At 34.5% G+C, this 27,870-nt stretch overlaps 1 protein-coding gene across 1 annotated transcript; it reads right to left on the minus strand.

Moving 5' to 3' along the window:
* Positions 1-86: 86 nt before the first annotated feature.
* Positions 87-27,707, minus strand: LOC128240257 (uncharacterized). The gene is made up of 23 exons (XM_052956811.1): positions 27,508-27,707; positions 26,113-26,175; positions 25,352-25,393; positions 21,318-21,453; positions 20,503-20,717; positions 20,081-20,191; positions 19,037-19,232; positions 18,151-18,223; positions 17,374-17,628; positions 14,998-15,186; positions 14,328-14,460; positions 13,732-13,846; positions 13,175-13,335; positions 11,961-12,295; positions 11,180-11,294; positions 10,213-10,330; positions 9,354-9,530; positions 8,084-8,287; positions 6,784-6,993; positions 6,276-6,550; positions 5,676-5,758; positions 5,125-5,239; positions 87-4,799 (listed from the first exon to the last, which is right to left on the minus strand). The coding sequence occupies exons 1-23, from the start codon at positions 27,610-27,612 to the stop codon at positions 4,317-4,319; spliced, it is 3,909 nt and encodes a 1,302-aa protein (XP_052812771.1). The 5' UTR covers positions 27,613-27,707; the 3' UTR covers positions 87-4,316.
* Between the last annotated feature and the right edge of the window lie 163 nt (positions 27,708-27,870).

The raw sequence follows: 27,870 nt of genomic DNA on the forward strand, positions 1-27,870 counted from the left end.
ATAGCCCGGACACGAAAAGCCGGACGGACAGACGGTGCGATATTAATATGCTCTCCTGATGGGGGCATAAAAAAACAAAGACAATAAAGAGTGATTGCTCATTTATTCTGTAAATCTTAACATTTGAACAACAAACAAGCTAAACATATTTCAATTGATTAGAATAAGCATACACAATTATGTTACAAGGAACAATTTGAACAAGGTAGAATTAGTTAACACATTCAATTGAGATTTCCTCGTTTCAGTACGGCCACAATTATTTAAAAATGATAACATTTTGTTTGACCTTACACGATCAAAATTTTGAGGGGTTGGTGGGTAGGTAGGGTGTTCGTTGGTTGTGTTTTTATCTAACCCCCATAATTCATAAATTAGTTATTTATATAAAAACAAAGAAAAAACACCACAGGAGCTCAACAACATTTAAGATCACGGATACTTTTCCAAGTAAGTCGGGCAAGGAGAAACAAAGTAATTATAGATTGTGGCCTGGGAAATAATTTATATTTCATCTTATGAACACTGAAAGTTGATCAGTGAAAATATAATTTTCTGTGCTCACCCAATGAAATAAAATTGATATTCCACTAAAACGAACAAATATCTATAAAACTTATTTAATTCTTTAACAAATTAAATTCAGCACTACCAAAAATCTTACAATGTTTTAAAGTAGTGCTCATGCCAAAAATAAGTTTAAGGTAAAATTATTTTCCTCGAAAATTTATATCGTAGGCGTATGATCTAATGAAGTTGAACAATTTGGTTGTTACTGTTCAAAATGAAGCAAAACATGAGTGTGTTTAAAAACATTTTGGTAGCACATGCGCTGTTCAAGCAATACACACTTTCAAACTGCATTTTAGTGTGATATAATAACACTTATAAAGTGTGACAACTATAAGATTATTGTGCACTTTAAAATAAAATCCTTATGCAGATAAACGTTTATGATTTTTCATGCCCAACCATAAAGAAACCATTATGTATGGACACACATATAGTTATGCAGGTGGTCAACATTATATTTTGTCTAATACGAAATAAGTATTTCATCAGTTTTCCAATACATTTACTTCAGTAAATCAGCAATTGATTATAATCAGGTGACACGGTAGATATAAACAGTGGCTGGCCCAATTAGTCGGTAGCTTACAAAATATTACGTTGACTATGTCGCATTAAACAATTGATTTTTATAAAGTACATACAAACAATCTTAAACCATTACTTAATCAACCATCATGATTTTTTTAAACATTTACCAATCACATCACATGTGATGTTAATACATTAAGATCAATACATTTTAGTCAAAAGCAATATCAGTGTGTGTATACCACGTGATAAATTACATCTTATATGCTACGTGGAAGGCTCGTAGACGAGTGAAGACTTAAATCAAAGATAACTTTACTAGTTCATCACCATTTTAAACCAAACATAGCACAGTCTACCCTGCTTACAGAGTCCCGACTACGGTCTTTTACCAGTCAGTTTAATTCTTAAAACACTTGACAAACCTCTCCACAAAACCGCAGCCTGATGGAGCACTGTCAAAACTTTATTTTGGAAACAGGCTTGTCGAAGTGTTTTGAGGAAACTAATCACATAATCAAACTCCTGTAGAAACTGAAGGCAGGGTTCTTTAACTGGCAAAGACTGCCATTTATTTTGTTTAAATTAATGAAGAAAAAGAAAAGTCATCTTCGTTTTAAGTCTTCATTTGAAGCTTGCTTTCAGACGAAGCGTTTATGTCATAATTTATCACGTGGTATACACCCACTGAATTATACTCATATCTCATCACACAATTAATGAAAATTGCACATGTTAATATAAACATCAAGGGAATAACAGCAGCCAAATATAAATAATAAACTAATAAACAAATTAAAAACCTCAACAAAACCAGCTGTGAAATTCACACATCAGTATAGAAAGCACATGATTTTCAATTATACAAATTAAACAAAAATATGATAAACATTATAATTATCATAACATAAGAAAAAAATGAAATTTTCTAAAGAAAAAAAATCTTACTAAATTATAAGCATTTCAACATCTATAAGACAATAACAATTCTTCACAACATCAAAGTACTAAGTGACATTAAAAATACAGAAACTTTGAACATTGAACTTTAAAACATTCAATCTGATAAATTCGAAACAAAGTAACCCATCTCATATCTATACATGACATCGGGATAATCTTACCCACTTCAAACCTCACATCATTCGCTATAAACGCTAATCTTAGCAATAAATTGAATCAAGTTACAATACACAATGCAATATAAATGTTACTCAGTGAAGCATTGACACCAACATTAAGTGGTCAAAATTGTATTTTGTCCAATGGGATCGAAGCGTTTTTCAAATCTGCTGTACATTTATTTATGGTAAATCAGCAATTAGCCGTTACTGATTTGAGTAAGTCCAAACGGTAGATTTAAACGAAGTTGGGCCAGTAGACGAAATATAATTTCAAACACTAATCTGGTTAAATGGTTATAGTTATAAATTTAACCATTACATCATATCTCATGATTGATATTAGTTATCCTTTCTCCCTAAATCATCTTTCTCTCCCAACCTATCTTTCCTGAAAGACAATAAATATATTCATAAGTTATCCAGTGATACAGCAAATTATTTCAAATAGCAAGCTTTGTACACAATTTTACCAAAACGGTTACAAAAACCATGAAGTCATTAACTTTTAAAATACAAATTCACAGTCAAATTTTAACTCATTATTTTGTAGTGAAAATATCAAATTGATATTTTCACTGTTGTTATTTCAATGTTAAAACCCCATATTTCATCGTAAAGCATGAAAGAAATATATTTACACACAGAAGAAATCAAATTTACTCCATAACTGTTCCTTATTTTCAAATTGCGCACAAGACTCAATATTTATCTGTAGTGTTCAAAAATAGCCTAAGCATGAAAGCCCAAAATGCAGGGCTTGTAGAACATTTTAAGTTTTGCCATATTCATGCATTCAGGTTTGTTAAAAAAAATCTCACTTTTATATGATCTTATTGTATTTAGGCTTTCCAGAACTCCATTTCAATGATAGTAAATGAATACTATTAACTGATAATTTCCTTTAAAGGGTGTGTCATAAATCGAACCATACAATTAACATCACAGTCAGATAATTGTTTAAGTGTTTCAACAGAGAAATACACACACTATAAACAAAGAACTTTGAATATTACTTGATAAATGGAATAAGAATAAGTTGCCATCTAAATAAATGGTTGTGTTAATGCCAAAACCTACTTTTTTATATTTTAATGTTATTTGGTACCTTCTTGCATTAATGCAACGAAATGATCATTTTTATATTAGTAGAAGCAGTTGTAACATGCTTTGCACTAAAATGAAGTTAAGAGTGACAAACACTGTTTGTTTCTTACTAAATTGAATTTTTTAGCCATTTTCTGTTACTGAAATCGGTCCGGCATGATCAAAATCGGTCAATACTGGTAAATTCTTGGTTTTTTAAAGCCCTTGTGATGACTATACATGAAGTAACTTTTTGTGCGGATGTTTAAATATTAATAAAGCTGCTAACAAGCATTATTGAGACATGAAGCAATTAAACCGTCAATAGACATTTTTTCTAGTACACAGCCTGATACAATGTTTGTGTCCTTTTCTCCCTAAGCACCCTGTCCCTCTTCTGCAGCACCCTGCCCCTTTTCAAAACCTAGCTAAAACCCTTATTATAGAAAAAGCAGTTGTTACATGAAATGCCCTTCCATTTGATGAAGACTAAATTTGAAGATACAATTTGAGCGAATAAATGTGTTTAAGCATCAATAAAGCAGCTTACAACAATTATTGAAATTCACTACAATAGAGCAATATATCAAATGTTTAAACTGTCCATGCAAATCGCCATCCCATTATCTGAAGTGTTTATGTACATAACATAATAATGTTAGTTCTGCAGTTATTACACATCTAATCAATATAAAGGAAAACAATAACAAAGTATTATATAATAATATCCTGTACATCAGTAAGTGTCGGTCCCGTTCTTTACTGCAAAATTGTTCTTTATTACCCAAAGTAATTTTCGCATAATTATATTTCCTTATAATAATAAACAAACAAGTAAATTCTGGTAATTTGCAAAATCATGTTGAAGGTTATACCTTTTGACAAACAATTATACAAACAAATGACCAAAGAAAAAGGCAAAATTGTTTGAGTTCTTTTCTAAAATTTACACCCCGCCAAAAAATTAATGTTTTTACAGTGTACCGGTAAACTAGTCTTTAGACTTTTTTATGCAGACCAGTCAGGATTTTTCATACTGACGAGTTCTTGAATGACTTTCTGAATGTTGTCTTTATGCTTCAAAAGAAGTTTGTGGTTTAATTCGCGATCATAAAATCCCATCTCAAAAAGCTTTCCCATTGGTCCTTCTGCTTTTGGAGGGGTCCATTTTTCTTTAGGAGGTTCAGCAACTTCAGTTGGGGGTTTCCATTGAGATTTTGGAACTTTGAATTCAGCTGTTTTAGGGGATTCAGCTTTCTCACTTGGAGGCTTCCATTCTGGTTTAGGGAGTTTAAAGTCGGCTTTTGGAGGCTTCCATTGTGATTGAGGGGGTTTGTATTCTGACTTGGGTGGTGCCCATTCCGTCTTCTTAGGGGTGGTATCATTGTCTTCTGGAGGGCACCATTGTGTGCTAGCAGGCTTCCATCCCTTTGGGATTTTAGGTTTTGGACTCTTCCCACCAGACTTCTTGGCTTTACCATACTTGGCATCCTGAAATATGTCAAATAAATTGTTAACGTGGCAACAAAACAGGAATGAAATATAAAGCTAAATAATTTTGAACTAGAAATTTCTTATCATCTGGGATACATAGTGCATCAGCGCTTCGGCCAGGAAGTGAACAGGGCAAGGTGCTACTTCAGAAAAGGCACTTTTTATGTGCAGTGATTAAGCCTTAATGGAGCAAATATTTTTAACAGCTGAACAATAGCCTAGAATTAGAAGCTTTCGATCTGGATTTATTGATTGACCATGAACTTAATCATACCCCTGATAAGCATAAACTAACAAATCCAAGCAAATATTAAACACATACCTGTCTATCCTGCCATGTCTTGAAAACAGCCTTAGCTGTGATGTACGCCTGACCTGCTGCATTCACAGCTGTTGTAACAAGCTGATTGGCAAACTCAGGTGCAAAATCAACCGTCCTGAAAATATTAAGATAACAAGAGTTATTAAACACTTTATGCCTTTCTGCTGTACGATTAGTGCAGTGGTTAGCGCACTCACTTCTCACCAAGATGACCTGGGCTCGATTGAGTTTGGTTAGTAGTCACCAAGCTAGACAAGTGGGTTTTCTCAAGTTATTCCTGTTTCCTTCACATCACAAGAATACATTCTCACACAACCATGAGCCAACGAGAGTGACTTAGTATTAGTTATCATAACTTTCTTCACAATCTTTGTAAAATATATAATGTTTATAACACCTAATGCCTAATAACAAAAGAAGTCTTGAATCGTTAACAATACATCATACAATGGTAAAATATTTCACTTCTTTCTGGATCTACGGTAGGCACATGACTATTCATGGAGCCAGTAAAAACATCAAATCAAATTTCAACATTTCAAATCTCATACTTTCCATTCGGTCCCCTTCTGATGTCCTCGGCCCTCACATAGCGAACATTGTCAGGTGTTTCTGAGCCCGCAGCTTCTGTCCCCTGGAAAGGATTATAGTTACACATATGATTTTTGTTGAATAGTTGCATTTTTTATTTCTGATGTAACACTTACAGTCTTCTACTTAGAGTTTTAGTACTTTGGAAGATTATACATTTTCAAGAGAAATTGTATTTTATTTCTATTTACTCACAGTTGCGTTATCTATATTTAGTATTTTAACAGATCTATTAACAGATAATTATACCAATGGTATTTTCAGACTTACTGGACTTATGTGGTAGACAACCTTAAATTTTGAATTGGAAAAATTCGCAAAAACTGCGTAAGATGCATGTGTCGTTATGTGTTGGATGAAATTATGATCAACCTTTGCCTTCCCTTCTTCAAAGGTAAGTCTAGCTTAATTATTCAATTTTATGTAAGTTTTTGACAGTTTTCTCTTTTCTTGCAATTGTATCATCTGGTGTCTGGCCCCTTTAAAGTCCCTAGTGTATAACTTACTGTATTGTATTCCTTTTTACATCACTAATTAAAACATTATAACTATACACTTACATCAGTAGCACCTACAGCTCTCTCAACATGCTCTCCACCATCTGTAGCACCCTCTTGTTGGGCATTATCTTCAAGGGGAACATCCCTTTCTCCCTCTTCAGCTGAAGTGCTCTCGCCTGGCTCTGCTTGGCTGCTTCCAAGGGGAGCAACTCTTGCAGTTTCCACAGTTGAAGTGCTCTCCCCTGGTTCTGCTTGGCTGGTTTCAACAGAATTCCCTCCTCCCGCTCCTACAGATGTTGAAACAGTCAACATCATATCAGCCAGTTGTTGGTTTTCTGCAAAAATGGCCATAAGGTATTAAATCGTTAAAAACTTTAAAATAAAGTAATGTATAATCAGCATATAACCCCTTAAATATTTTAAAATTGAACATAATCAAAATCATAGCAGGAAAGTTAATTTTTGTAAGGCTTAATGTTGGTTTATTCAAAACAAGTATTTACTAATTTTCAGTAAAGTCTTTGCATTGCTTGAATGAAATTAGTTGTGTTTAACATAAATCACATACCATTCTGTGCTTGTTCAAATGTATTGGCTGCCTGACCCTCAGTGGATGTGGCCTCCAGATGATTGACAAGGCTCTCAGACTGTGAGGGGGCGGAGTAATCAGTATGATTGAAAGGTGGGAGGTCCCTGGAAGGGGTGGGGCTTAGTGGCCTTGCGGGTATGGAGCTGGATGTCGAGAGGATATCGTCAACAGACACTGCACGGCTGCTCCCTAGAGAAGAAATTTATTATTTTATACAATACTTCTTCATTCTATTTTATGAAATATAAGAATTCTGTTGATAAGCCATAAAAAGATAATTTATTCAGTTATTATTCGTGACTTTTCACCTTACATCTATTTTATGAAATATAAGAAATAATGTCAATAATCCATAAAAAGATCTATATATCTAAAACCCATCGTTCCAAACAGGTCAATTGGAGCCAAGTATTTTGTACACTCTATTTTGTTTATTTGTGTACATGACCGTATCAAGATGTCACACTAACTGATCTACTTATCTTAGTGACAATGATAAACTATAAGTCAGTTAATGTTAAATATGTATAACAAATTAAACAAACTTATTACTACAGTTGCTATTAAACTGTCCCTTGGAATTGTTAAACTCAACCTTACCTATTTATAAGCCTATACATATCACCCCATTCACATAAACAAAATTTGTAATCATAGCTTCTGAGTGTTCAAAGTATATTTTCAAATTCTTTATAATGACAAAATCCCATAGGAATTAAATACACTATAAAAACCATATTTTTTAACATAATATGCAATGGAAGGTTACCAATATATGTTACACAGAATTGATTATCAACTGACTTGTACTTAACATGGGGAAACATTACCATAGTTATTAACCATGGAAAGTGTTTGTCTACAGAGTTTCACTTTGAATAGCTAGAGATGGTCATATCCTGTAATGGCTTGGTCAAGTCAGGGAGAGGTACAATTAAATATCAATAACAGACAAACTCTTACTTGGGGAGACATTGTTATGGTTGTCGTCTAGGGAGTAGCCTCTGTCTTCCTCCACCGAGTTAGAATAACTGGAGATGGTCATATCCCGTAGCGCCTTGGTCAGGTCAAAACAGTCGGGGAGTGGTTACATTCAATATAAATCATTGAAGAACACTTACTTGGGGAGACATTGTTATGGTTGTCGTCTAGGGAGTAGCCTCTGTCTTCCTCCACGGAGTTAGAATAGCAGGAGATGGTCATATCCCGTAGTGGCTTGGTCAGGTCAAAACAGTCGGGGAGTGGTTACATTCAATATAAATCATTGAAGAACACTTACTTGGGGAGACATTGTTATGGTTGTCGTCTAGGGAGAAGCCTCTGTCTTCCTCCACGGAGTTAGAATAGCTGGAGATGGTCATATCCCGTAGTGGCTTGGTCAGGTCAAAACAGTCAGGGAGAGGTACGATGATGTAGTCGCTGTCAGAAAGGCTGGAGTCCTCATCATCATCTGAGTAACTGCTTACTGACTCCAGGTCTATGTCTGGAAAGTTAATGATAATTTACATAATAATTATGAAACATGGTAAATTTAAAAGGAATGAAGTGATAAATGCAAAGCACCCAAATATTAGTATGCTTACATCATGAACATAATTTGGGGGAGAAATCATATATAAAAAAAGTATATTTTTCACCATATAAATTATTATGCGAGTCCTACTACAAAAATATTTTAGGAATAACATGCCTGTTAGATGCACACCATCTACCAGGTTTGAACTCCAACTCCCTATCCTATTTCCTACATGTTAGTGATGGAACTTAATAGAAAGGCTGTTACAACACCATCACTCACTAACACATGCTCCATCTGGTGAAGTGTATAACCTTTCACTTACACGCCATCATTAACTCATAACATGCCTGTTACACACCATTCACACATAATCAGGTTCTAAGTTTAAGTCTTCCAGCCAATGATTTGAGGAGGTGTAGTCATTAATAACTGACACACCTGCTATACACAACACCATTAACTTAACACTAACATGCCTGATTTATGACATGACTTTAGTTAAGGGCGCTTTTTCATCCTTTGTCCTTTCTAAGTGTGATGTATCAAAGCTTACAGGCCTGCTCTTAACATTCAGATGTATCAAAGCTTACAGGCCTGCTCTTAACATTCACAACCCATGCCCTTACTCCCACATTACACGCGGATAGTATGCAATGATATGAATGACTACACTAGATTTGAGCTGCATGCTCTTAAGTCATGCGAAATACACAATGAACCCACATGCCTGCTAAACACACACTAATCAGGTTTAAACTCCAAACCCTCCATCCTATAAGGTGAATAGGTATTGTCACTCATAATATATCCCCAATCGGCTTGACACCGATAATTGCAGAAAGGAGTTTTCCATACACGCATGCTAAACACACACCACCACCTATTAGGTTTAAACTCCAAACTCCCCATCCTATTACATGTATAGGAATTGTCACTCATAACATATCCCCAATCCGCTTGACACCGCTAATTGCAAAGTGGCTTTCCAAAAAAAATCATACACGCATGCTAAACACACACCACCACCTACCAGGTTTAAACTCCAAACTTTCCATCCTATAACGTGTATAGGTATGGTCACTCATAACCTCATCCCCATCCGCTTGACTGACAAATTCCACACTGCTACTGGCAGAAAGGGGCTTTAATTCAACCACCTCCGTGTCATCGGCAGGTTCGGGATTGGGGGTCTTCAGAGGGGTCACATCTGCAAATAGGAAAGATTATCATATAAAATAAGAATGGAGCTAAATCAATGTAATTTTAAACTACATGAATTGTATGCTGTTAAATTTATTCAGTAATGAACGAAACATATATGACTAAGTATAAAAAGCTGACAAATGTACTCGGCATGTCACTGTAATAATTGACTACATCTATTGGAAGTATAAGAAACAAATCAAATATTTTATTCAAAATTGACAAGGGACATCAGTCAAATTATTCACCAAGAGTATTAAAGCAGAAATTCAGTGAAGTGGGATATGAATAAACCAGACCTATTTTCTTAGACATGAATGTAAGCTCTGCCACATTTCTAATTTTCATTTATATGGTCATTAGTTTTAATGTCACTCTTATAAAATGTAGTAATGTTAAGTATAGGCATATGCCAGGAAACTGACTCAAATGTAAGCTGGGCCACATTTCTCATTTTTATAAGATCAGAAGTTTCAATGCAACACTTGCCAAAAGCAGCACTATATGGAGACTTGTAGATTCAATAGTAAGCTGGGCCAAATTCCTCACTAATATTGATATGGTCTGAAGTTTCAATTCATTCAGTGCATGGCATAAAGGAGGACATTGGTTACCTTTACTGTGACTCAATAAGCTGGGTCCCATTTCTGACTTATATATGGTCAGAATTTCAATGTCACACTTACCAAATGGAGTATTATTTGGTGTAGGCGTATACGAGGAAACTGGTCCCCTTTTCTCTGACTCAAGTGTAAGCTGAGCCACAGCCAGTGTCAGATCCTCAGCAATGCTTCCCTCCTTCTCCTACAGAAATAATTGAAAAACAACAATAATTATCGAAATTCTTAAATGTGATTTTCACACGCCATAAGATTTTACTCAAGATTTTCTTGCTGATATAGATAATAACATGTTTTTTGCAGGTTGGGAACCAAATTATGATGCCTTGTCTTTCAAGTTGTAATACTGCATGTCCAATAAGTTGTTTTTTGAGGCCAATAAGCAATTTCATTCATATGAAAAGTAGATTATAATCTAAGTGAGCTAGGCAAGCCAATTAAAAGGCAAAAATAAAATAGCATAACATCCATTCTCTTAGATTCCTCAAAGTATTCCCATTAAATTACATGTAGTAAAATAAATGCATGTACGGAATGTTACTGCATTAGATAATGCACACCTACTAAATAGCAAGCACCTTCTACAGCCGATGTTTCTGATCATTGGGAAATTATTTACACAATGTCAAGTAACATGAGTACAGCAAGCGGTTGCCAACAGTATTGTTTCTTTTACAATCAAAAAGACGCATAACTTAACAATTATTAAAGCTTGATTAATAGGCTACATAAAGATTTAAAGAAAAACATAATACATGTTCTTATTGTGTCTGGCAACATGCAAACATCAAGTTTAATGTGAATATCTCGACCAGCTTTCAAGTTATTGCCAAGATTACGACAACGACAACAACCGCAACACCAAGGCAATCATAATACCTCAGATATTATTTTTTTTTCAAAAAACAGATAAGGGTTAAATTACATTATAACAAACATATTAGCCAATGATTCTTTTCTTATTGTTGGTTAATCATTCATAATAATATTATTTATGTACCAAAAAAAAAATTTTGATTTGTTGACTGGTTACCTTTTTCTGAACCTCAGCCACATCATCCTCAGCCTCTCCATGTCTGGCATACATCACAAATTCATTCTCGGAGCTTGATTCACACCCTTCTCTGGGGGCAGCAACCATTACCAGTCTAAAATATTCACATAAGTATATAATACTCTGCACTTTGCCAGAAACTGTTTCCTGCAATACTTATATACAACAATCGGATACTGGTTTTTTGGTATGATAGGAAAATCATTGTCAGTGGAATATACTCTTTTAACTCATTTATTTGTGTGTTTTAACAATTTCAACAAATAAATTAAGTGACTTTTCAAACAGAATTTGTTCAATTGAAAAAGTTTTAACAAGGGTTTGATCATACTTTTTCGAGAAAAGATAATGTTGCACATTTCCAAACCTAGCGAAATAATTATAAGGCTATGTTTTTCAATGCTTTAAATTTAATAATGGTGTCACAAATTTTAAACCACGTGACAAACAAGCCATGTTTCTGGATATTTTTAATCTCATGAAATCTTCTCAACATTTATTTATTTTAGATTTTCTAGACAGGGAAATAGAGTGAAAATCCAGTGGGGTTTTCATGCTGCAGGTGGATATGTCATGTACGAGGCAAAATAAAAAGAATCTATTGTTCCTAAAAATATGGCACTAAGATCACACTGAACCCATTATTAACCATTTTCTAATATCATAGTTAACAGATCTTATTACATAGTTTGTCAACTAGATTACTAATGGAGAATGCCATTAAAAAACCTTGGAAAGAAACACTTAACATAATAATTACCTATCTTCCAACACGCTTCCTGATGGCAATGGTGCCTCATCAGTGGAAACCGTCACCTCATCTTCCACTTGTACAACCACATCATCATTTACAGTTTCTGCATTGACTTCCTCAAATTCTCCAGCATTTTGATTTGCCTGTTCATTGACATCCTGTTGGATTGGTTCTCTAATGTCCTGAACTTCCTGCCTGACTGGTTCCTCCTTTTCCTGGTTAACAGATTCTCCAACTTCCTGTTGGACTGGTTCCCGCATTACACAAACTTCTCTCAGATGCTCTTCTTCCTGTTTTCTGAATGTGACTTCAATACTCTCCGCTTGTTCATCCTTTACTTCCTGAATTGATGAGAACAGAATCATAAGACAGACTGTCATAAAGAAATTGATTTTCAATGAACAAATATTTATCAACATAAAGCAATCGTATAACAGCAGACATTTCATAAAGAAATTGATTTTCAATGAACAGATATCCAGCAACTTAAGGTCAATGGGTATACCAGTAGACATTTCGTAAAGAAAGTTATATTCAATAAATATTTAGTATATTAAAAGCAATGAATGCATACAAATTCAATATGATCAATCCAGCCAGGTATTGATTGCTTGTTATATTTTTTTTTTTGTATACTTTTGTAAAGTGATCTTTTGTTCACTTTTTTTATAATGACTAGATTTCCACAGTCTGAATATTGGTCTTTCATGAATTCAAAGTAATAAGCTTTTGTTTTTAATATAAGATTTTTATAGGAAAACCTTTTTCCTAGTTTTAAAACTGAGTAAAGGAAAAAAAAAATACTCTATGTTATTTTAATTTCTAAAGATCCTTTTGTCCCCACTTCATTGCTTTAGACAAATTTCATGGTAGTAGGACTTAATATAGATCTCATACTTACAAATATTGACTAACCTGATTACTTTGTAATTATCTGACTACTTGCTATGATATGTGTTTTAAACTTAGTATGTTATCAAAATAAATACTGGTTAAACCAAACTTTTATGGACATTTAACTAATGTAAAAGTTGACTAAGATAGTATCGAAACTAAAGACTTTAATGTATACACAAGCAATTGTTATGGACACAAGGATGATCGGCATACATGGCGCCATGGCATAAGCTTTTCTGGCCTTTAGCCAGTAGAGCTAAAAATCACAAATGTGTAACCTTCACAAAATCCAACCAGTCCAAGGTATATCAATGTCCACTAACCTGTCCGACTTCTGAGTGCTGTGAGGATGCCATGACAACCTGGAGCGCAGTGTTCCCGTTTGGTTCCAGTTTCTCTCTGGGCCCAACAACTATGGCACACACAAGGGCGGTACCAAAGGGCATGTCAGCCTCGTGGAAACGCCATTCACTCTCATACTGTCCTGAAATTTGGAAGATATTCTTATTTACTAGTATTATTGGAAATCCTAAATTAGTGTATACTAATCAGTTTTGGCTCGATGAAAGCTGACAGCTAATACATCAATGAGATACAATTAAAAAAACAAATGAATAGCAATGTATAGAGTTAGATATTAAAGAACCTCTTTCGAAAATATACAAAAACAACTATGATTGCCCACTTATGAGGCATAAAAACTCGAAAAATAAAACATCACTTTTACCTCCACAGACTTATTTTTCACAGACGAAATCACATATTGTAATGATTGTTATTGTTTTAAAGGAAATCCTCATTTCAGATAGTGAACAAGTTTAAAATGAAAATCATCCCACGAATTTCAAACAAATTTTATCAATGCATAATAGAGGCATACCAGGTGTAGCGGGTGAGACAAAGTCGATGCTAATGGCTCCCTCTTCACCGGGTTTGATGAGGGGAACATCAACTGTCGCCCCTGGGGTAGGGATATTGCCCCACTGCATCTTCAACTGAAATTGAAATAATACATGTTCAAAATACACAGAGAAATAGCACCATTTTGTTTTGCTACAAGCATTCAGAAACAGAAATCTTAAAGTGATACTTGTATTTAAAATTAATACATCCACATGTATAACAAACATAAATTTTGAGTTATAAATTTCTTACTAAATAATGCATTTATGGAAAATATTAATTACTGATAACAAAAATGTAATCATTGGCATTCAATGGCTAAAAATGCACAAATATTAAATGACTGGCGAGTCCTAAAAGATTAACAGTGATCAACTATCGTCTCATAAAGTAGAAATACTGTGTTTCTGCACCTAACTTTCAAATTAAACATGGTATCCTTGGTAAGAAACATTGTTTTCGATATTTGTTCATCAATTTTGGTAAATGAAAACATTAAAATTGTCATAATTGTGGTACATCTTATTTGGAATTAAGAGTGCATCTTTAAATGATCTGCTTTGAAGGCCCTACCTTGGTTGTGTCTGTCCAGTTGCCATCTCCAATATTCCTCACCCACCAAGTCTTCACAAACCTTGTGCCCGGTGAGAGCTGGGTACCAGGAGGCACTGTCATGTCGGCAACACTCTCCCCTCCCATCATTACCCTGGAAGAAAGAACTATAATTTTAAAGAAAAAAGACCTTTTTTATCTCAATATATATATAACAAGCATGAATAGGAGACATAGGTACAAAAATTGATGAGAAATATAAGTCGTTGTTGGCCCTTCTTTTTGTCCCAGGTGAAAAAGTACCACAGGGAACTCTTATAATGTCCTCGACATTCATCTGCCCAATTGTTACCCTAGAACTGGCAGCTGAAGAGCTGAAACTATTTCGAGCGTTTGGTTTTGGGAGCGCTCAAGGCCCACAATGAGGGTCAAAGGGATTGCAATCATAACTCTGCTGCAGAAGCAAAACTGGCTTTTAAGAAGAAATTTTGAAAGCTTTCCTGACTTCAAATTTGAGGCAAATTAGAGTGCCAAATACACGACAAATTATGTTACAACTAAAGTAACGATGAAACCAAGGCTATGAAAATACCCTGACTTCTTTTCTCCTAAAAACAGACATCCAAAGAGTATTTCTTTATGAAAAAGACAAGCCCATAGTAAATTCATCCAAAGACGTTTTTTTACATACTTGTAAAAGTCATACGTAACAGCGCCCTCAGCTGTGAGCAGATCTAGCTTTTCCCGCTTGGTGGGTGTGTCTGTTGTACCATCTAAACGCCGGTTTAGTTTTTCTGCCTTGCGCTTGATCTTATCCATCTTTTTCTCATGTTTTCTCTTCTTCTTCTCAAGTTTGTGGGTAAGTCGGCTTTCCAGTCGGCTGTTAGAAGAAAATTTGAATCATGATTCATCAAACTTTTTTTTAAGTCTCTGGTAATTGATGGGTAAAATTTTACTCAAACCCTAGCTACAAGACAAACTAGAGCTGTCACAGTAGTGACAAATACCCCCAAATGCCGCCTGGACACAGGAATGGCAAACCATTCCTTTGAAAAGAGGCCATAACTCCAAGGTTACTGCAAACTGCATCTTCTTTTATCATGCATGTACTGTTTTATTTAAATATGTTGAGTAATGTAGAAGTTACACTGATGACAAGAAAAACTAGCCTTTCATGAGTTATCGTCCGGAAACCGTTTTTCTATTTTTAGTAACATTGACCTTGACCTTGGCCCCAGCAGCCCCGATATCAAACTTGACCTGTATCTTCTGATGTTACACCTGTGTACCAAAAATTGTTCAAATCTGTCTAGCCTTTCATGAGTTATCGTCCGGAAACCGTTTTTTCTATTTTTAGTAACCGTGACCTTGACCTTGGCCCCACCAGCCCCAATATCAAACTTGACCTGTATCTTCTAATGTTACACCTGTGTACCAAAAATTGTTCAAATCTGTAAGCCTTTCATGATTTATCATCCGGAAACCGTTTTTCTATTTTTAGTAACAGTGACCTTGACTTTGGCCCCACCAGCCCCAATATCGAACTTGAGCTGTATCTTCTGATGTTACACCTGTGTACCAAAAATTGTTCAAATCTGTCAGGCCTTTCATGAGTTATCGTCCGGAAACCGTTTTTTCTATTTTTAGTAACAGTGACCTTGACCTTGGCCCCACCAGCCCCAATATCGAACTTGACCTATATCTTCTGATGTTACACCTGTGTACCAAACTGTATCTTCTGATGTTACACCTGTGTACCAAAAATTGTTCAAATCTGTCTAGCCTTTCATGAGTTATTGTCCGAAAACTGTTTTTCTATTTTTAGTAACAATGACCTTGACCTTGGCCCCACCAGCCCCAATATCGAACTTGACCTGTATCTTCTGATGTTACACCTGTGTACCAAAAATTGTTCAAATCTGTCTAGCCTTTCATGAGTTATCGTCCGGAAACCGTTTTTCTATTTTTAGTAACAACTAGACAAAGCTGTATAATTTTTGCCTATTTTAACTTATTCAGGGGCCATAATTGGAGACATGATCATGTGATTCCAACCACAATCACAGGGGCAAATGTTCTCACCATGGCTAAAAGTTTGAAAAAGATTCATTCAAAAATGACGAAGGAGTAGGACGAACAAAACTAATTTTACCCAATTTAACTCATTAAGGGGCCACAACTCCACTCAGGATCATGTGACTCGCACCAAATTCATGGAGGCAAAGGTTTACATCATGGCCATTAATATTTGAAAGTTTGAAAAAGATTTGCTCAATAGCTTCAAAGAAGAATCCTGGACAAAGCTAATTTTGCCCAATTTAACTCATTAAGGGGCCACAACTCCACTCAGGATCATGCGACTCTGACCAAATCCACGGAGGCACAGGTTTACATCATGGTCATTAATATTTGAAAGTTTGAAAAAGATTTGTTCAATAACGACAAAGATGAATCCCGGACAAAAAAAAAACGGACGGACAGACGGACGGACAACCCGATTCCAGTATACCCCCCCAAACTTTGTTTTGGGGGGTATAATAAAAAATTGTGTTTATTGTCCACTAAAAGAAGAACAATAACAAAATAGACAGAAGATGAAAAAAGTATTTTCAAGCAACAGAAGAGCTATATTTTCAATCCTTTTCGATAATGACCTATACAGACATGGTGATTATGAAATATTGCTAAATACTACCTTTAAAAATGTAATTCTTGAATGGTATGGAGCCAGTACACAAAATCAAAATTTAAAGGAACTAAGGGTAAGTTTCCAATTTAAGGTACAATGTAACTGTTTTACATGACAGTACTAAAGGTTGTTTTAGTATTGCAAGGGTTTAATTTTTTTGTAAATCCATCTTGTCGAAAATGTGAATACAAAAAATTAACCCTTGTTTTCATGTGATAACATACAGGCACCACAAATTTGAAACCACGCAAAACAGGCTTACCCCAAAAAATCGCAAAAAGACCTCAAAAATACCACACAAAATTAAACCAAAATGCAGTATAAAAAGTCTTCCCTAAAGGTAATGTTAATCCTTCTACGCTTTAATTCTAGGTTTACCTCTCAATCTTGCTATTGGCCTCATTCTGTCCCTCTTCTTCGCCTGGAATGGCCACCAACAGATTACACATCCTTGTAGAACGGGTCCGGGCTTCCTCAGGGTTGTAAATGGAGGCCGCAAGTAGTGGCTTTCGCACGCCCTTTGTTACGCCCACCCGATAACATGGGCGACGGATCTTGACGAAGACGTGGTCAGGGTTGTGTTGCCCGGGCTTGCTCTCACACACTTCACAGAGGTCAAAGTCCATGCAGTTACTGAAAGTTATAGAAGTATTATGAATAAATACTTGTACATAAAAACATCTGGGAACCAGTCACTTTATCTATTTAAATATGTAGGGAACCAGCTAACAGAAAATAGTTAGACTTTGACTATAGACCCACTGAGAAAAACTTACACTTTTGACATCCCTGATATCTATTATAAACAATCCATCTAAATCTGTACTGAGATTCAATGCCTTAGCTCATCTTTAACAAGGTTTGTAAAATTGGATGTTAAATTATTTGTCTGGATCAAACCTTATATATATTAAGTCACTCTTGTTGGCAAGATGTTGCGCGAGATTGTGGTCTTGTGTTGTGGGGGAAACCAAACCGGAGTGCCCGGAAAAAAACCACATGTCCACTAGTGACCGCTGACCAAACTCTTATGCGCCCAGGCTGGGAAATGAACCCAGGTCACCTTGGTGAGAGGCAAGTGCGCTAACCACTGCACTTACCAGGCAACCTGAATTACTACTACTGAATTAGTATAGTAATACAGTCTCCACTTACCCACACTTGTAGCGAGGCCCAACAATGACAGTGTTGCAGCCATCACAGAAAACTCCATCATGTGTATACACAGCTGTGAAAATAAAAAAGAAATTTGAATTAGACAAAATAATTTGTACTTGAAATTCTTAATACCACTTCATTTTTTTTCTTAATACCACTTCATTTTTTTCTGGATATCAATGCTTAACTTGATCTGATTTAAATAACAAAGAAATACAAAGTAACAGTAACTATGACTTTCAAAGGAAGTTAAATTTCACAAAGATTCATTCAGATTTTAATTTTGATCAAATTATGATCAAAATTTTAAGAACATGCATTTATTTTACTTTAAGGCCACTCGCCCATGCAAAATAAAGATTTGAAATAAATTTGATAATGATTTCGGCAGACATAAATTTTGATCTTAAGTTAAAAGAGTACATTCAATGACAATGAATTTGTTTTACTTTAAGGTCACCGGCCCATACAAAAACAACTTCTTTTTTTTAAATTCTAATACACACAGTTATACATGACTTTGCATAAATTATACATAACAAATGAAAAATAGGACAAAATTTAATATGCATGTATAGCTTTCTTACCACAAGGAGGGTTGCTGTGCACATAAGGGACTTAAGAAAGATGACTCCAGAAAGGTGCGATGTTGAAAAGCCCAATGAGACTGCCACACGGGAAATCAAAAGACCTCTGATCCCAGAGATTCTCTCAAATATAACCTATATCCCACCCCTTCACCAATTGGGGCAAAACATATTATTGTTATTAGCATGGAAATCAAAAGACCTCTGATCCCAGAGGTTCTCTCAAATATAACCTATATCCCACCCCTTCACCCATAGGGGCAAAACATATTACTGTTATAAGGAGCAATACTTACGATGTTCATCCTTAAAATCTCGGCTCACAGACCCTGCAGGCCTAGGCTCTGATTGGTCAGTCTGATTTGTGGCCCCTGGCAGGGTTGTGGCCCCTTGTAGGGACTCAATAACAGCCCCATCAAGCCCCTTAAGGACCTGCTTCACTGTCTTCCTCGTAACATCACGAACGATTTCAACACGTAGCTCTTTCTTTAGCTGTAAATGAAGTTTATTCATGATTGAAATTACAATATTGTGTAGATGAATCAGTTTTTTTCTACCAAACATTGGGCCAGACCTGGGTGCCCTTCACAATTGAACAATAATTTTGTTTTACTGGACATCCATATCCTCAATTACTTTGGATATAAGTAAACCATTACATTAAATTTTAATGCATAAGCCCCATTTCTCCTCTTTTTATAAATAAATCATTGTTTTAAAATTGGGCTTTTTAACAATTTATGTATCTTATTCATTTTGCCAATTAACTCACTTTAACCTAATTTTACAAAATTAAATATCGTTTATCTTCATCAAAAAGATTTCCTTTAAAAGTCTCTGAACTTAACATTTTGAGAATATTTTCACAAATTATACAAAAAACAAAAATTGAGCGCTGACCTTGATTTTGTTTATAATAAGATTGTATGTGTTTCTGGGCCCGGGGCGGTATTCATAAAACATATAAAGTCATTTGATAACTCAAATCAAATTTCTAAAATTTCCATAGTAAAAAATAAATAAAATATAAGTGTTTTTTAGCGATCAATTGTGAATTTGTGTATTTTGAATCAAATTAATGAAAAAGAGTATTTTAGATATCATGAAGCGAAAATATCATTTGATTAATTATTAAACAATTATTTTGATTAACGAGATACATAACTTAAGAAAATTACTTCACTAAGGAAATGGTTTAACATGTTTTATGAATACTGGCCCAGGCAATTATGTAGTTAATGTGTTGCTATTTTCAAAATTGAAAGGTTGTCATTATTTTCAAAATTGATAGGGCCCTGGCCTGGTTAAAAAAACTCTGAGAAAAAACACTCTAGTCATACCTTGTTCATGAAGGCTACAAAATCAGAGTACTGCAACAGATGATCATCTCTGGTTCCTGTTTCATCAGAACTGCTACCTCCCCGCCTCTCATACACATTGCCGGGTACCGGCTAGCCATAAGAAAATTAATCAAAGCTTTAAATATCAGGAGAATTTATACATTCGGCTATTTAAACATAGGGGTAATTGGGGTGATTTTGCCTTTCTTACATGGTTTAAGAAATGTTTTTTATGGCTAATTTTCGGATGAGAAATAATACTATAAATGAATATTATGAAACAAAGACCTTTTTGCGACATTTACATATATAGGCAAATATGACTAAATAAATATTTTCATAGGCTAAAGATTTATGACACAATTGATAACCTAAAAATGGCAGAAAAAATCATATGAAAATCTTGCAAAATTTCTTTATACCTCCCATCGACAGTCAACAGAGTTCATCACAAGTTTTTCATGTGTGTCGGGAAACATTATGGTCGTCTCCCTTTTCTCCTCATGCACAACCTTGTCAACATCTGTTCCCGTGGGTTCTACACTTTTCTCCCTTGTTATTTCTCCCGGGCGTTGAACGTCTCCCATTGGAATTGCAACGCTTGGATCAGGGCAAATGTCTCGTAGGATCAGAGGCTCTGTAATCAAACATTGCTTAACATAAACAAATAATTAGACATGAATTTTCCACTAGTATAGAACAATGAGCTCGAGGAAACAATGTGCAAAAATTAAGCGCATTTCATATACATATTTCTCTTAATAAATACATGTAATATGTGATTGTTTATAATTCATCTTAAACAATGGCTGGGACAACTCCTGTTTAAAATAAATTCAACCCCCTCCTTGGTAGAGAAGGGCCCACTTTAGTTCCCCCTAGGTAATCTGCTTGTTATACACTTTAAGAGCAAAATTTCATGGATTGAGGAGTTAATAAGTGTACCTCAAAGAAAAAGGGTAATCAATCGTAATTTTGTAACAATAGAAATGTTAATTTAAATAAATCATTCACCATTAAACAATGCAAGTTGAGCTACATGCTTAAAATTAAATGATCTTAAAACAAATCAGTTTTAATAATTTTAGCTCTAAAAAGGGAAACAACCTATCATCTGTCCATAGATTGTTCGGGAGATGTTCGCACCCTTCATTATTTTTTATTGATTACAAAAATATTTTTTTTGCCTGTTAAAGTCATTTTTGCCCTCTCAATCACAACCAACAACACAACTGACCATCTAGCCGATCCATCGACTGTTCCGGGGGTGTTTCCACATCCACGCCCTCTACATCTGGCATTCGGAACACAGCCGTCTCCTTAGCCAGCGGCAAAACACGAACATTCAGCTCGTGATTACACTTCATCGCAACCTGAATTTAAGTTTAATAAGCTTTCAAAACAAATTACATATACGGTAATTAAAAAAGGTATTATTTCATCAAAAATAGACAAAACGAGTGCAGTTACTGTTTCCATGTTAAAGCTGCACTCTCACAGATTGAAGGTTTTGACAACTTTTTTATTTTCTGTCTTGGAACAAGCCAATTTTTGCAAAAATCAATGGAAACCACTTATATAACACTGCTGACAAAAAATTTGATCACAGATTGTTATATTTAATTTAAAAAAATGATGTTTTATGCATTTTTCTTAAACTGTTAGTAACGGTTTAAGCCATAAAACATTAATTTTCAAAAGGAAATATGAAAATCTACGATTTGATTTTTTGTCAGCAATCATATATCAATGGTCTGCTGATATTTATGCAAAATTTGCATTTACCAAGACAAAAAAATAAAAAGTTGTAAAAATGGTATATCTGTGAGAGTGCAGCTTTAAAACAGTTTTCAATGCTTTAGACAAGAACATCACAAGGCAAACACCAATGCCGGTCTGTTCATTTTTAGTCAAACAAGTGCCATATTTCTGCAATTATGAAAGCGAGGTATGGGACTTGTTTACATTTTTGTATTGTATATGACAACCTGTATACCAAGTTTCATTTGAATATCTTGAACGTTTTTTATGTTATGGCCAAGGTTAAAAGTTATTTTTAATCAACCACAACCCCAAAGCTACCATAATACCTCAACTATTTTTCATTGAAGAGAAGACAAGCTTACAATAAAAAAAGTGTAATAAATCATTATAGTTCAAGTTTTAAAAGATAACTTTAAACTAAGCTGCATGAAAACTGCTTCATTATTTTCTTAATTAAATATCACAGCTAAACCTCATCATTATAAGTATATCACTGTATATGGTATCCCAAAAACTAATCATCATTTCAATGAATAACCTGTTCGTTTTTACTCTTATAAATTTAGAAACTAACTTTCTACTCCTACAGGAAAATTGATAAAGCAATAAATGTAAGCCAGACACCGGATCTGAAACAAATGTATTATTCACAAAAAGGAGTATGACTCAAACACAAAAAGGAGTATGACTCAAAGCTAAATATACAGCTTAACAAAAACTCATCATCACACGATTCGATTACCACGTTGACTGATTTTACTTTTTTGCATTTTTTTCTTATGATTTTTTTTCTTAATTAGATCAAAAGTGTAAAAAGCAGTATTTATTGCTTTAAAGTTAATGGTTCTTTTATGTAATTGTCAGGGATGATATTTACAGACAGAATTTAAATCACTAAACGGAAATAATTCTTTGAGTACAAAGGGATTCAGGCCCTAAGAAGGGTTTAGGGGCTTTGACCATACCCATTCAAAATTTGAGGTGAATTTTTCAATAAATGCATTTTGTTGTTGAATGTCAAGCTGATTTATTCAGTTTAAGCTATTTATCTTATAGAATCTAACCCAAAATCAAGGGAAGTCACTCTAGTAACAATAATATTCTTCAGAATTAGGTCAACTTCTGTTGTTTGTTTACATTTGAGTTGTACAAGGTGTAAACATAGGTAATATTGAAAATAAATGATGGAAGGCAAAAGGCAGGAGCTGATAAACAAAGATCAAAGGAGGCTACAGGCAGCTAAGGTTTTACAAATTATTGAAAGGAGTAAATCTTCTATTTCAAAACACAGGCCACAGGACCCACCCTTTGACCCCCCCCCCCCCAAAAAAAAAGGTTAAAAGTTTAAGTTATTTTTTTCAAGATCAAATGATTTGAACAACAAAAAAATAATTTCCCAATATATGCTATTATAACATATTATTTTTTTAATATGTAATGATATTTTAGAGAGCAGCGATGACTGTTTGCATAATGTTTCAATTCTGTGGGCTGTTATAAGTTTTTCCTGGGATTTAATATCAACATAATATACTCAACTAGTAGTTGTGGAACAATTAGCTGTAGACTGTTTTTAAAAATAATTATAGATACTATTATATAGGGTGGGTCCTGTCAACGTTACTGCAGCCTGTTTAATTTTCACAATATAATTTCCATGTTTATGAATATCGGAAACAAACATTGAATCAGTCATTGAAATTAGACTTTGGGATGGAAAAGCCTGAATTCTTATATTATTGCTTGGCATTAAATTTTTGAACAAGCCCTGCTATATAAAAATTAGAATTTGAGCAAGCCCGGAAGTCATTTAACCTGTGCAGGGCTTGTGATGTGAACAACTGTTGAATTCAGGAAGGCTCAAATCTGTCAGAGCTAGTATTCATAAAACGATTTCTTAATTTAAAGTACTTTCCTTATAAGTTTAGTATCTCATTGGTCATATGATATAAACACTTAATAATGTCTGAAATACATTATTTTCCTTTAGGTATAATGTATATACTTCAATTAATTTTAAAAAACACTTCATATAAGTACTTTTGTTTTAATCAATTAGACTATTAAAATGGAAGTAAATTGACTTAAAGCTGCACTCTCACAGATTTACTGTTTTTCCAACTTTTTTTTATTTTTTTGTCTTGGAACCTGCTCAGATCACAGATTTTCATATTTCCATTACAAATTTCATGTTTTATGGATTAACCCATGCATTAAACATAAATTTTGGAGAGGAAATATGAAAATCTGTGATCTGATCTTTTGTCATCAGTCTTTTATCACTGGTTTTCAGATATTTACTCAAAAACTGCTTGTATAAGACAAAAAGTTCTCAAGACGTTCAATCTGTGAGAGTGCAGCTTTAAGATAGGAAATGACTTGACTTTTTCATTAAGATGGGTTATGAAAACGGCCCAGGATTTTCCTACAGTCAGCTTAGGCAGTTCAGGCCAGTTTTAATACGGTGTTCATTTTTAATTCAGTTCACTATAATGTGTAGCAAAGAAAGGAAAAATGACAGGGAAGATGGGATGATATCCCTTTAACATTGTTAAGTACCACCATAGACTTGAAAACCCCAGATATGAATTACTAGTATAAACTCTAAGCGAGTCCCATTTATTTAACTATTTCTTGTTTTATTCAACATCAGTCTACTGCTCCAGAAATGCAGCATAACTTAATTATAAGCCATAATTAGCCTCAATTATTTTACAAGTAATAAATTCCATTAACTTGTTGTTTGTTCTTGTAATGAGCTGCTATTTATTAAGTTTTCTTAATGAGCTGCCACTTTATCAAGTTCACTCAATGTTTAGCACGGTACTTCTTACTTTTTAAATGCATGTATAATTATTTGAAAGAAAAAGCATTTTTTACAAATATAAAGCAATCTGAAATTGAAAGATTTTTTTTACCTTAAATTGTTCAACAATGAAATAACATAGTATTTGACTATATGTTATTGTTTCTAGTATTTTAATTTATTTTTTATCACAAGCATTTGTACTCAAATTGTTCCGTTCATTGTTTAATCACGTGTTTAACCCAGTAAACTATTTTGTACTATAAGTTGTAGATGTGCTTTATATCTTGTAATGAATTTGCTCAAACTCAGATACCAAGATCAAGTATTAGGCCAACAAGTATTTTACCACAATATTTTGTTTTCAAAAGATAATATTTATCTCTGTTGTTTTTAAATATATAATATATAAGTATTCATTGATTTTCAGTAGGTTCATTTCAACCAAGTTAAATCGTTTTAAATAGTATTTGAAATAATGCGTTTCGGTGATACAACATTAACGCAGTGATTTTCTTTGACATTATAGCAAACAGTACTTAATGTTCTTCTAAATGGAAGCAAATGCTGCATAGTCCTGGGGCATATGGGTATGCTTTGCTCTGTCAGAATGAATTATTAACAATACCATGCGCACAGTTTTAACATTAATTGTGCATTTGTAAGTACAGGAAATCTGAAATGTTATGCTGTTAACTTACCCTAAAAGCCTCAAACAGTTCTTCCTGGCTTCCAATGGATATCTGAAATGTCAAGGATCATGTAAACATAATATTATGTTTTTTAAGGGCAATACAAAATAAAAATGCAAACTTGCATAAAGGATTCAAGTTTGGAGTAAAGATTTTCAGCATTCACAGAGTTTCATCAGTCCAGCAGACCCTTGAAGGTCTTGTTCAACACTAAATATAATAGACCCATCTCCCGCTACCAACAAAGAAAATCTGAGGTATTCACAGATATTTTTTTATCTTAATTGTCCTCTGGTGTCTGTATTATCAATCAGGTCTGAGATTATTGAATATAAATCCAGCCATAACTGGTGCAGCCCTGTTCCTTGACAACAGCCCTAAATGGCCATTAGCCAATAAACAGGAAATTTGGCACCCTGCTGTGGGATGAAGGCCATAAAACAGATGCTGGTCAGCTGTGAATTTCCAAGTCTGACATTCCTTACACTTGGCTTTTAATTGAGAGGGGTGACACAATAATAAACAAACACTATAAACAAACACTTCACTTCCTTCACATTGTACACATGCAGTATTAATTCAATTAATTTACTACTGTATGAATGAAAAAGATAATTACACATTTTAATGGTTTTATGAAAATACATCATCCTATTATATACATTTATGAACGTACATGATTACTCTCAGGAGAACAGTACATTCATATTTAGCAACTAGCTCCTACTTGTGTATTACTGATATCATCATCAGAAAAAAAATATACATACCTCATCATCGTCAGTGTCCAAATAGCTTACAGAGATACGAGAACTATCAAGCCTTGCTTTGAACTGAAAAAAAATATTAACCATTCAAAATTTTAACAAATCATTTAAATCATCTTGGGAAACACTGAAGAAGATCTGAAAACACAATCACCTGTTAACATAACATTTTGCAACTGTTGTGAACGCAGCTAAGAATCAGTAACTTAATCCTGGCCCCAATTTCTCGAATCTTTTTGATTATCAAATAAAATCATTTTTCCTTTATCAAGATTCAATTAAGGTATGAATTTCGGCTAATTGAAATAAGCTACTTAAGCCTATTAAACGTAAGAAGTTTCCAGAAATTGGGGCCTAGAGCTCTTTTTCAGCAGATGTGGGTTCAATCCTTGCACCAGGTGCTTTCTTCCAAATTGAGAAGGTTAAAGTCAGGGGCGTCTGAATTGGCCCAAAAGATTAATGAGAGTAGGGTGTTGTGTATGGGAATAAGACACAACCATCCAGTTATCTCAGTCAAAAGAGCTTAATTACAGCTAGTGTTAAAAATGCTCTGGTGTTTGTATGTCCCACATGGTAATGAGCTGACTTAAACTTTAAAAACAACTACAGTCTTCAAACTTAAAACTGTTGAAGGCTTCCTGTTCCCCAGCTAGGCCTACACTAGTCATTCTAAAATGCTGTCCAGGCTTCTGGACCCCAGGCTAAACATCATTAAAAATAAGCATGGAGCGTTTTAGAATGACTAATGCACTAGCAGGGGCTTTGGCTTTCGGTCCAGCAAAGCCCGGGTAAAATCCCTGCCCTGCAGAGACGAACCAAAAGAAAAATCCCTGCCAAATGCCCCACACCCCTGGGACCCTAGGTAAGGCTCATGCCCTGCTATATTTAGTGGGAAGACAAAACCACCGCATTCACCAGGCACTGTGGAGCCGACGGAACGGTAAAAACACGGCCCATTTCCAGGCTATCCCCGGACCTGGGGGGCAACTGACTGGTGCATAGACCTACACAAAAAACAATATGTCACATAATTTAGTTTAAGCTCTACATTTTTAATCGTGTACTTTCTATTTAAAATTTGGTGTATTAATAAAAAATTCCTGTCGATTAACATGTTAAGATGTCAATTTGAATAGCTGTCATTGTGACCTTTTGCCTTATATTTTGTAACTCGACGCAGAACTGCGTGACACGAAAAGTTGGAATGTCAACCATTTAAAAAAACAGTAAATAAACACTTATACTTTAAACAGATTTGAACAATGGCAAATGGCGTGAGATATGATTTCACGATATTAAAACATGAACAGTTAACATTTTGTCGCTACATGTCAGCATGACATAATATGGGTGATAATAATTTTGGTCAGCTGTGTACGCTTTCGATTTGACACTTACCATCGCTTCTAAATCACTCCAGACGGTGTTGTAGGGCATCCCCAGTTCGTCAACGAAATCTTCATCCCCATTATAAGTCACGTACAATGTCACAGTATCCGCCATTTCTCAGAGTTCTCAGTATTTTCTTTCTGCGTCGAAGTTTTTGTACAGACCGTCTAGAGCTCGGCCATTTTTGTGTTGATAATATGAGCCTAATTACTTTGTTTACAATAACTAGGTCACGTACCAAAGAAAATGTAGTCCGCAGACGATTAAACGCTTTATAAGCAATGCATCAATTACTAAACATTTTTTTGATGTAAATAAATGTTAACGATATATTAAACAAGATGTTGAAAATCACCAAGCTGTAACATTCAA

The sequence above is a fragment of the Mya arenaria genome, chromosome 7 (genome assembly GCF_026914265.1).
Source record: "Mya arenaria isolate MELC-2E11 chromosome 7, ASM2691426v1".
Classification (NCBI taxonomy): Eukaryota; Metazoa; Mollusca; class Bivalvia; order Myida; family Myidae; genus Mya; species Mya arenaria.

Excerpts from the sequence above, each read along its gene's own strand:
- LOC128240257 (XM_052956811.1), bottom strand. The coding sequence starts at position 27,612 with ATGGCGGATACTGTGACATTGTACGTGACTTATAATGGGGATGAAGAT. Across the intron at positions 14,461-14,997 it reads GTTACGTATGACTTTTACAA|GGTAATGATGGGAGGGGAGA; the intron begins GTATGTAAAAAA and ends TCTTTCTTCCAG. Across the intron at positions 4,800-5,124 it reads AGACATGGCAGGATAGACAG|GATGCCAAGTATGGTAAAGC; the intron begins GTATGTGTTTAA and ends GACATATTTCAG.